The sequence below is a fragment of the Salvia splendens genome, chromosome 6 (assembly GCF_004379255.2).
Source record: "Salvia splendens isolate huo1 chromosome 6, SspV2, whole genome shotgun sequence".
In the NCBI taxonomy this organism is placed as follows: Eukaryota; Viridiplantae; Streptophyta; class Magnoliopsida; order Lamiales; family Lamiaceae; genus Salvia; species Salvia splendens.
In genome coordinates, this window is record NC_056037.1 from 33473771 (window position 1) to 33486099 (window position 12329).

The window sequence follows — 12329 nt, forward strand, 5'->3', positions numbered from 1 at the left end:
TTAAAATATTCAACCATCTTTTTTTTTCTCCACTCGCTCGACTTAAATATTATTTATAGCAATAATCACAACACTTTTCTAGTTTTTTGACATTGCCGACTCTCTCAATGTCAACGCAATTTTTGAGTGATAACCACGGTACATGGAGTATATAATTGTTGCACATTACTGAAAAATACTAGTCCATACCACTATTAATAGTAGTAGTAATTTTCGGATCATAGTATCAAAATCTTGATTCCGTCGGTCTTAACTCTTAACCATCCTGCCGATTCTGTATGACCCATGACTCAATTAGATTTTGTAAAAACCGTCCATTACCTTACATTTACATATTTTAAAAATTAAAACTGAAATTGCATAGTACTGTATGCATGATATTATATGGTAACCCCACCAGGTGTTCAACGCTAACTTTGCATGCACACAATAGTATGTCCACGTATACAAGACATGCAAAAAAATAATTAAGTTGACAAGTCAAGATTAAACACCACCTTCAAATATTTGCGGGATTTCACTTGTAAAATCTGCAAATTTTCCACCTCTCAACTGCACACCCAGTCTGCAAATGTCAATTCCCACTCTGCAAAACGACGTCGTAAACGGAATGGCGGATTATTCGGGCCGGCCCGCGAAACGGTCCCACTCGGGCTTCTGGCGCTCTGCTTCCTACATCATGGGTAAGTACCACCTTCATTGATAGTAATTGTGTCTACTCTTTCTCTCTCATTGACTTGTGATGAGAAGAAATTTGGATGTGGAGTTGCAGGGGCGGGGGCGGCGGAGAGGTTTGCATATTTCGGGGTGGGTACGAATCTGATATCGTATCTTACCGGGGAGCTGGGGCAGTCCACGGCGGCGGCGGCGGCCAGCATTAATTTGTGGGCCGGCGCCGGTTTACTGCTCCCACTTTTGGGGGCTTTGGCGGCGGAGTCGTTTCTGGGCCGCTATCCCACCGTCGTGTTTTCTTCACTTCTCTATATATTGGTAACTATTTTCTCACTTTCTTCGTCTAATTCTTATTAATTGTGGATAATATTTGAGATTGAATCTATTATTTCGACATGCATTGTAATTATAGAGCAATTTAGTCTAATATTTGAGATCATCCATGCAATACATCTTTTTTAAAATCTTGAATTCGAGGGTTTGAGAAGATGATTTTTCTATTATTCGGTGTGATGGTAGGGGTTTTGCACAAAAATATGATAATGTGATGATTTTATACAAAAACAATTTTTTTTTAATCATGGGAATTAAGTGTTGAAATTATGACACGCGTTAGGTTGTTGTAGTATATTTCAAATATGGGGTAAATCAATTAAAACACACATTTAGTAACTCCTTTTAATCTTCAATTAATTTGAGGATTGAAATCTCACTATGGTTTAGTATCCGTTTAGATTCAGCCCAAAATTAACAATGTTGTTACGTTAAGGATGTAAAGTCTAAATCTTGTGGATGTATTGATTAACCAGGCACTTGGGTTGTTGACAACATCAGCTTTTGTTGATGAACAAGGGTCACCTAGTGAGCTTGACGTTGGGTTCTTTTTTGTGTCACTGTACCTAATCGCCCTCGGACAAGGGGCGTACAAGCCTTGCATCACGGCATTTGGAGCTGATCAATTTGATGAACAAGATCCTCTTGAGCTGAGAAGTCGAAGCTCCTTCTTCAATTGGTGGTATTTTGGTCTTAGTGCAGGTCCACTAGTACCACTATTGGCCTTAAACTATGTTCAAGATAACATTAGTTGGGTGATTGGATTTGGAATCCCCTGCGTTTCTCAAGTGATCGCACTTGTAGTTTTCCTTCTGGGGAGGAAGTCCTATCGGTACAACATCAAGAGAAACGAGAAAAGTGCATTGAATTGGGGAGTTGTGTCTCCTACCATTGATGCTTATAGCGACGAAGAAGATCAAGTGCTCGAATCGATCCCTCATCTTAAGTAAGACATTTTCTCTCTCACTTATATTTTGATGTATATATCCTGAACAACAGAAATTCATCGATTTCATCTTAAGACCAATTGGTGTTAAAGTGCGTCTTGGAGTGGTTAAACATTTTCTGATTGGTTTGGATTTTTGCATAATTGAGTATTTGAGTTGGACTAGCCTTCCACCACCAAATTTGAAGCACATACATATTATTGGGTCAATTATTTTTCTTTGCTTTGGCATGGAGATATACTATTTTTGACACATTTAAAGTTTAAAGTTTAAAGTTTAGTCTAGTCTAGCTATGGCGATCACCAGCCATAATATAAATATGTAAGGTGTCATCTTGCTTCGGCTCAAATACAATGTTGGGTTAATAAAAGTTTATCTCCACAATCGAATTCACTCTGATGCGCCATGATATAAATCCATGGAGTTCTCGTCCACATTCGGAGTGTACTTTTGTGACATGTGTCATGATACAAATCTATGGGAACCATCTTAAAATCTATTGGTGATAATTGGAGTAACTCATCTAGTTCTCTCTTTGCATTGTTGTTGGCCATATATTTATTTCATTTGCCAACAATGAAATGGACTAATTTTCATTCTCTCATATGAATGGTATTAATTCTCACTTTCTCATGATCATGTTCAAACAGGTCTCTTAACAAGCCTTTGTTAGTATCCGGAAAAATGGAAGAGGCGAAAGAGATGCTAACCTTAATTCCGTTATGGGCGGCATCATTGCCATTTGCCATTGCCATATCTCAATCCGCCACTCTATTCACCAAGCAAGGCATCACGATGGACCGGTCTATTACTCCAAGCGTTGACCTACCGGCCGCCTCACTTCAATACATAATCGGCCTCACCATCATCATTCTCATCCCCCTCTACGATCGGGTTTTGGTACCACTTGCTAGAACCCTGACCGGATCTCCCTCTGGATTGACAGAGCTTGAGAGAATCGGGATAGGTATGCTTCTATGCACTCTTTCCTTAGTCGTTGCAGCTCTAGTCGAGCAAAAGCGGCTTCAAACTGCCATACACCACGGGCTAGCCGATATACCCGGTGCTAGGGTTCCCATGAGCTTCTGCTGGCTAATACCACAATACATATTGTATGGCTTCATGGAAGTGTTTTCCTACATAGGATTGCAAGAGCTATTCTATGATCGTGTGCCTTGTAGCTTGAAATCGGTTGGTCTCTCAATATTTCTAAGTATACTGGGGATGGGGCAGATCTTGAGTAGCTTGCTTATATGCTTGATTGAGGAGATTACTAGTAAAAATGGTGGAAATGGATGGTTCTCGGATAATACGAATCGAGCTCACTTAGATTACTTTTATTGGTTGCTTGCTAGCCTTAATGCAATAGGTTTTGTAGCTTTCTTGTATTTTGCAAAGTCTTTCAAAAATAGATCTGAGCTTCTTGTTATCATTGTAAATTAGCTAGGGTGTATTATCAACAAATGATATGCAGATATGAGATTTTCATACATTTGTGTTCAAATGGTATCCCCATTTTTTTTTATCGGAATGTGACAAATAATTATATTCGACTCTCTGTGTTGATGAATTTGATGTATAGATGTTCAAAATTGCGTATCCCAATCTTTTTATTGGATTGTGACTCAGCGACATTGAGGCCTTCGAATAACTTTCAAGAACTCTCACAAATTTGGCCAATTTATTATTTTGAATGCTGGAAAATAACTTACAGTATTTTTTTTATTGGCACAAGCATTTTTTTAGTTTTGATGATGGAACTTGAACTCACAATCTTTTAATTAAGTCGTTTTTATAAAAAATAATAGGCTTTAAAATAATTATACGTAGTTAATTAACAAGAGGAGAAGGAAAAACTTAAAGAAAAAGGCAAAATCTTTTAGGGACAGAGTGTGCATTCATATACAAATGAAAAGAAAAAAAAATTTATGTACAAATGTAATAGTACTAATATAGTATATACATGGTGGGGGTGGGTGGCGTTTCATCATTTTCTCAAAGTGACAACATTGCAAAGCCTAAAGCGGCCATATCCAACTCCCTTTTCTTCAACAGGTGTCTCTTGATTTTATTAAAGCTTGATTATGTACTATATTAATGATGATATTACAAATTAAAATTCAACGGTGTGTACTTGATATAACCCAAATTAGTGTCGAAACGACTGTAAAACGTGGCATAGTGAATAAGATAATTGAGAGTTTAAAAATCAATTGTATCAATCATTTTTTATCAATTAATATTAAAGTAAGTATTTAACAATTGGTGTCATTCCATCGTGACATATCAATGTAAAACGAAAATATATCACCATTGCCCGCATGTGAAGCGCAATTGGTTTCGAAAGGCAAATTTACCCATTGAATAGTACTATTAGGGGTGTTCGGTTGACAAGATTAAATCTCATGATTAAATATATGTCATGTTTGGTTCATAAGATTGAACCCTTCAACTTAATCCTAGATAGATAGTCTCATGATAATTAGTCATAGTCTTCCCCTCCAACTAAAATAATCTCACAACTTAATCCTAGATGGATAGTTTCATGATATTAGTCATGACAACCGAACGCCACCTTAGAGTATTAGTACAATATTCTTTTGCTGCCAATATGATCTTTTTCTACTCCGTATTACTCCGTATACTAGCTTTTTGAAAAGAACATAGAAGGTCTTTGGAAAATCGAACCACCCAATTCGAAGAAACAAATAGAGTCACTCAAAATTGATTAAAGTTGAAATAAATAACAATATTCACATATATTTGTGACGAATAAAATAATTATTCATTGAGATCTTGAGCAATTAAAAATATTTGAATTGATTGTCAATTTCTTGTTCCAGAAGATTACAGATATGATACAGCATTGAAACGGTAGTAGGAGCATGTTTCTACGGCATACAGCTTTTAATGATTGATTGTTGAGAGTTTACCGTTTTAATAAAAGCAACAAATGAAACGTTTCAGACATTGTTGTAAATACTTGTCATGGAATTTCCTATAACTATTACTTTCATGTTCCAAAACTATCCAATGTCACGTCAATTCATTAAAAAATGTCATGCACCTAATTGCCTAATTCCCACTTTCTTGAATTGGGCTGATAATCCAATTCTAATGCGATTCATTATTAATGAAAATATTATAGTCAAGAAACTCGATCGTATTAATATTTTTTATATTTCTTACTTTACTAATTTTGTGTTATAATTGTTATCGTTTATGGTAAAGACTATTTTCTATGCAGGGAAATAGCAGTATATGTTACCTCTCATTCTTGAATTTAATGATAATACACATGTTTGAAATATTACTATAAAAACAATAAATTCAGTCAATTTTGCTAAAAATCGCTAGTCTTTTTTATTTAAATTCAATATCTAACTTTTAAAATCTATGGTCCCATATTCTTGTAGAATGCAAACCAAACTATAATTATTTTCTCCAACGGTTTCAGACAATGCTAGGCCCTCACAAACGTTATCTCTTGTTTTAGGATTTTCATTTCCTCGTTAAGAATTTCAAAAAAGTGTTGAAGAATTTCAAAAAAGTTAAGAATTCAAAAGCTATTTTTTTCTTCAAAAAAGTTAAGAAAAGACATCCAGCAGCTTTCACTGCTATGAATGTATCAGGGCCTACTCATCAACCAATTGTATGTTAGGACAGCACCATAAATCCGTTACCTATGCTTACATTATTTTGTATATATGTCCATGTTACTCTACTATTTTCTCTTAAATTTGAAAATTTATTCGGAAATGTAATAAATTCATCAGTGAAATATGGCTGTTATATGGAGTATAGTTTTGTACTTTTATCCCAATCTTTATAGTTTTTCCAAATCTATAACAATCTTCATAAAATGTCAATATTCTATCTAGTAATATTTAAAATAGGATAAATAATTATAAGTTTGGTTATGTTTGATTATATGTTGGTTAGACATATTAGGTTTAAAATTAGAATATTAAATTACTTAGTTTCACTTTTTTTAATTGTTCCATCCAGTTTCACATTTTTTTTAAATTCTTCCATCCAGGAACAAAATGCTTGTGTCTTTTAATGAAATTAAAAATGACGTATTTTATTCAAATAAATATTTTTCTCTCGTTTTTCTTTTCTCTTTTAATATTACAAAACATTGTCTTATACTACTAATTGCCTGTGTCGATCTTTTTTAGCTACAATTTCAAATTGGTCGTGTTAATTTTATTTTTTGTACTCCTTTTGAAAAACATTTGTAGCATATATAGAGTACGTACATTGTGCAAATATGGAATACAGAGTTAAATTTGAAATAGATAATCCTTTGACAGAAGAAGATCATATTTATTTTATTTTTTAGGAAAATGACGCATCGGATACACATAATTTTTTGTTATTTTTAAAAGTAACAAAAAATTACTATGTATTATGAATTTTATATTTTGTGAAAGTTGGAATATATTTAAACAAGATACAGCAATAGAAACTATAGTTAACCATAAAATTAGATGAACCAAATTACAATTATCACACCTAATATCCTATATAATGCATTTGATTGGCTAATAGATCTTCTCAACCAACTTAATGTTTCTAATGGTATGCAATATCATACTAATAATTGGAAAATAAATTTTATAGTGTACATAGATTGTAATCTTTGGTCGACTAAAAAGCAAATTTGAAGTCTTAAAGAAAAGGGCAAGAATATATTTGTTCAAAATAAGTTGTTAATCATCATTATTTGTATTAGTCGGCTAATTAAAAAATTATGATATGATGAAAATTAATAACAACCAAAAAATAGCATGGAAATATTCAAACGAAGCAAATATATTGAGATAAGTTGACAGCCTAGCTAGCTATCACAATAACAAATATGCTTCTTGGATTACACGTTTCACTAAGAGAATGTTTGGTTTTATTGATTTTATTCAAATTATGTGACAACCATGCCACCAAATTTTTGGCTGGAAAATTGAAATTAGAAGAGAATCAAATCTTCCCAACGTGAAATCCAGCACCAAACCAAACTTCACAAATTAAATTATAAACAGGATAGTGAAATCCAGGGTCACCCAATTTGGGAGTGTATCGTCGTTGACAATAATATTATTAATTTCATTTTAATAATTTGTAATTTGAGCTATCCACAACTATGACACAATACCCATTATACATACGATACTTTCAATTTGTACCATCTAATGGTACAGTTTTTAATTTCAATTTTTAGTGTTAACAATATTTTTTAACTATTTAATTGGGAAGATTTAAGACAAATCAAATAAACCACACACTCGATCACTTGATCACTAATTTGAGGATAAATTAGTGAATTAATAGATTCAGTGCATGTACATTATTACACTAATGTATTTATTTATATATTTTAACGACACTATATATATGTGTGTTTGTTACACTATATAAAATTATAAATATATATTGTCTCCTCCTATTTTTATCTAGTTATTCTCAAATTTATTTGGCACTTTGTTATTGTCCAACTTTAATTACGATGCATTTCATAGGATATCGTCTGTTGATTATTCGTCTTAAAGTAATAACTAGTTATCATATTAGATGCAATCATCAACTATATTTTCCATCTAAGTTGAACCATGTTTACAATCACGAAAGTTCGTTTTAAAATAACCTCTAAGTTGAACCATGTTACAATCACGAAAGTTTGTTTTAGAAATCTAGGTGAAATTAGTGTGACAGCATGTTGTTATACTCTTTAGGTGATAATTAGTGCTATTTTTATTCTTAGCCTATCATCCATTATTAATGATGACCTCCGTATTGCTTTTGGTCTTCTAAATACCAATGGTGATGACTATCTTTTCCTTTATGTTCGATTTAGCAAACTGTTTATTGGATTCATCAGCATTTATATTTCACATTGCTTAAACGACTTAATTAACTTCCTTTCCATTATACCATCACACGTTGTAGAAATTGATGTGTACTTAATTTTTTCCTCATCATTAAACCGAATAAATCCCTATTAAGCTAAAAATAGAAGGAAATATAATCGTTAGAATATTCGGTGCCAGTTATTTATGACTACAATTTATTTACACTGCAATAAAATTTGGAATAATAAATCGAAACTAAAAAAAAAATAAAAAGTTTATTAAACGGGCCCTGCTGAAGAAAACGGGCCCAGCTAACGAGCTGGCAAGTTTCATCTCTTGGACAGACTGTTCATCTCTCTCACACACACACACTACAGAAACCCTCCACTCTCCATATTAATAGCCCCTCACGTTCCCTATCTCTCTCACCCATCTCTTTCTCTCTCTGATATTTTGAGTTTCGTTTGCTCAATACCTAAAAAACAGTTTCTTGTTTCCTTCCATTTCTCTACGTCCTAAAAAATCATTCATTATTTCTTCTTTCATGGCCGAGGAAACCAAGAAAGCAGCTCCCGCTCCCGCCGAGGAGGTCGTGGTTTGTGACGTGCCGGTGGCGGAGGAGCCCACCAAGGCCGTTCCGGAGACGGAGGCTGAGCCGGAGAAGGCCGTGGAGGGAGAGAAGGAGACAGAAGTTGCCGAATCTATTTCCTTCAAGGAGGAGAGCAACAAAGTCGATGATCTCATTGATCCTGAGAAGAAAGCTTTGGACGAGCTCAAATCTTTGATTCAGGATGCCTTGAACAAGCATGAATTCACCGCTCCACGACCTCCGCCGCCCTCCTCCGCCGCGGAAGAGCCCAAATCTGAGGAAGTGAAGGAAGAGCCCAAAGCGGCGGAGGAGGTGAAGGAGGAGCCCAAATCGGCGGAGGAGGTGAAGGGGGAGCCCAAACCCGAAGAGGAGAAGAAGGAAGAAGAAAAAATTGAATCTTGTGAAGCAGTTTCCGAAGCAGCGCCGCCGGCGACGGAAGAAAAGGAGACACCGGAGGAGGCGGTGGTTGAGAAGGTGGAGGAAAAGGTTGAAGCTGCTGAGGAAATCAAGGAGACCATAGTTCAAGAAGTGAAGGCTGAGGAGGCCGCCGCAGCTCCGGCGGAGGAGGAAGCAGCGCCGCCAGCGCCGGAGGAGGTGTCGATTTGGGGGGTCCCACTTCTCGCCGACGAGAGGAGTGATGCGATCCTCCTCAAGTTCCTGAGGGCTCGGGATTTCAAGGTGAAGGAGGCTTTCACCATGGTGAAAAACGTGGTGGCGTGGAGGAAGGAATTCAAGATCGATGAGCTATTGGTGGAGGAAGGAATCGGAGAAGGGCTCGAGAAGGTTGTGTATGTGAATGGAGTGGATAAAGAGGGGCACCCTGTTTGCTACAATGCGTTTGGAGAGTTCCAAGATAAGGAGCTGTATAGCAACACTTTCTCTGATGCTGAGAAAAGAGCTAAGTTCTTGAGGTTTTATATTCAGTTCTTGGAGAAGAGAATTAGGGGGCTTGATTTTAGCCCTGAGGGCATTTGCACGATTGTGCAAGTTACTGATTTGAAGAATTCGCCTGGGTTGTTCTTCACCAAGAAAGAATTGAGGCAGGCTACCAATCAAGCCCTTCAGCTGCTCCAGGATAATTATCCAGAATTTGTTGCCAAACAGGTATGTGTGGCAGAAAAGATTGAATTTTTATGCTGTGTTCTTGCAATTCATTCATCTTTTTCTTTGTGGGGTGATGCATGATTTTGAGATATTTTGGTATATGGATTTTGGTTGTGTGTTACTTGAATGGACAAAAAAAGATTCAGTCTTTATGATTCGGACAAGCCGGATTCAAAAAAAGATTCAATCTTTATGTTGTGTTTATGCAACTGTGTTTGTTTGGTGATGTTATTATGATTTTGGGATGTTTAATTTATTGGTATTTGTGTTATGGGATGAAGGTGTTCATCAATGTGCCATGGTGGTATGTTGCTTACAACAGGATGATCAGTCCATTCTTGACTCAGAGGACTAAGAGCAAGTTTGTGTTTGCTGGTCCAACCAAGACTGCTGAGACCCTCTTCAAGTTAGTAGTCTCGATTTCGCTTCTCTTACGAGTTTTTAAACGATATATTTCTAAAAAAATGTTGTCTTGGCTCGTCTCGTGTTTAGGTACGCTGCACCGGAGCAAGTACCCGTGCAGTACGGTGGTCTGAGCAAGGCCGGCGGGGAGTTCACCACTGCCGATACTGCAGTAGAGGAAATTATTAAGCCAGCCAGCAAGCACACTATTGAACTGCCAATTTCTGAGGTTGGAATTTGATTAAGCCTCATGTTTTTGTGTCTACTGTTTTATGGGTGTGCGTGTATTGATTTTGCGATTTACTCGTTGTAGGGTGGCACGTTGGCGTGGGAGGTGAGGGTCGTTGGGTGGGACGTTTGCTATGGAGCTGAATTTGTCCCGAGCGCTGAGGGTGGATACACGTGGATCGTCCAAAAATCGAGGAAGATCGGGCAGGCGGATGAGGATGTATTGAGCTGCTCATTCAAGATTGGTGAACCGGGAAAGGTTGTGCTCACATTTGACAACCAAACATCTAAGAAGAAGAAGCTTCTCTTTAGGTCCAAAACCAAGTGCTCTGAGTGATGATGAAAGAGGGGCTTCTTTGTTCATTCATATAATTCTTTTTGGGCTGATTATTTAAAACTTGTTTCTGAGATTTTAAGGTTGTTTGGGAGTAGTTTATTTAATTTCTTTGTTGTTTTTGTTCAAGTTGGATTGATTATTTACATGTCAGAAGAAACAATTGGGAATTCAAAGATAGAAATTTCTGTCAATACATCACTTTATGTTATCCTTTGTCTGCTGTAAATTTGGTAGTATGATTTTTTTGGAGGTTTTGTCGTTGCTTTTGTTTCTTTTCATGAATGATGATATAGAATTATTGCTTCTTTACAACACATTCTTTCTAGCTAACATTATTTATTGCCAAACAAAATGATCGATGTTTTCAAGGTACGACCGAACAAACTTTATTAACGTTAAACCTTAGTCTAAGATTAAACAAGATGATATAATAGTATAATATTATATCACTAGTTATATCATTCGCATTGGAGTTTGTACTTGCCTTTTGTTAAAGTGTGTAAAGATTCTTGTAACAATTTATTTTTAATTAATTTACCAAACAATAGAACTTAGTACTAGTATGGAGTAGGGGTAGGCATGCACACGGTTCATAAACCGCCGGTTCCGAACAGCGGTTCACGGTTCAACATTTACTTGTGGAAATGAGTATATGATTCAAAAGCAGTGGCATCACTCTTGGTAGTGTGAAGTGTGTTATTTGATCACTACCTTTGTTCTTCCCAGTTTTGGTTTTTGTTTTTGTTTTAATGAACACTGCCTTCACTCGAAGTAACTGAAGTTTATAAGTTTCTCCATCACTTAGCTGTATGGTATGAATTAGAGGAGAAAATCTAAGTAGTCCTTGATACCATGAATTTGTTGTTTTATTAGTTGTTTAGTCCAAGATATAGGTGAAAACTTAAGTAGGTCTGCAAATCTTTCTTCTATACAGCTTTCTTACACTATTGGTCCAAAGTGATTGTAGTTATCGATGTGTCATCTTTCATGCTCGTCAATACATCACGTACAGTTTTATTAAGTGTGTCTTCTTTGGTTTTCGTATCATCTCAGAACCGACATACTAAAACAATGTCTTTCGATTTAATGCAGGGTGAGTGATGAGTGAAGTTGAGATTGTTGGGCATTCTTTCTCATTTGGAACTTTTGTTTTCTTCTTCATTGGTTGTTCTAATCATGGTGTATTTCCTGGAGACCATTTGGCTACTAAATCTCTCACTGTGATGTGTTACATAATTTTTTGTTATGGAAAATTGTCATTTAAAGTACAATTTTGGTTAACTCATGGTCAATCTCGTATAACTTCAACCCCCATGAATTAAATTAGTAGTATAAAATAAGAATGCAAAAAAAAAAATCGGCTAGAATAGTGCAATGATGACTGTGTATAAAATAAAAGCACTACAAATCCAACAAGGAAATGTCGAATGATGTGAGAAATAGGGTTAAGCCTAAGAAGAAAGGGCATCAATTTGTCTAAACCCTTTGCTTTGATCCACGTCAATGTGTGACATAAGTGTTTTCTTATTAAATAACGCTGGATAATAGTTGAAAATTAATTGTAGGGACTAACCATAAATCAATCAAAATGTGTAATTTAAATGGTAATTTTTTATCCATAAAATTAGTTAAAAAGTATGATTTTAATATCAATGATCGTGATAGAGAATGAGAATATTGGTATACGAAATAACCAATACAAATGTGGCATATAAGTATGCACTACAATTTTTTTTTATAAAAGTATTTTTTTGAAAATAAGAGATGTTTATAAAGTGAAAATATACTCCTACGTAGTTGTGGTCTAAAAAAGAAAGCTGCAAATTTTTGGGACACTCAATATAGCAAAAGAAAGCTGGATATTTTTT

General features: G+C 35.5%; 2 protein-coding genes across 2 annotated transcripts; both read left to right on the plus strand.

The window, feature by feature from the left end:
- Positions 1-571: 571 nt before the first annotated feature.
- On the plus strand, positions 572-3395 carry LOC121809153 (protein NRT1/ PTR FAMILY 5.10-like). The gene is made up of 4 exons (XM_042209696.1): positions 572-683; positions 773-990; positions 1482-1951; positions 2603-3395. Exons 1-4 carry the CDS (start codon positions 572-574, stop codon positions 3393-3395), a joined length of 1593 nt encoding a protein of 530 aa, XP_042065630.1.
- A 4816-nt stretch (positions 3396-8211) lies between these two features.
- LOC121810009 (patellin-3-like) lies at positions 8212-10669 on the plus strand. The gene is made up of 4 exons (XM_042210881.1): positions 8212-9494; positions 9776-9900; positions 9987-10125; positions 10210-10669. Exons 1-4 carry the CDS (start codon positions 8346-8348, stop codon positions 10459-10461), a joined length of 1665 nt encoding a protein of 554 aa, XP_042066815.1. The 5' UTR covers positions 8212-8345; the 3' UTR covers positions 10462-10669.
- Positions 10670-12329: the final 1660 nt, after the last annotated feature.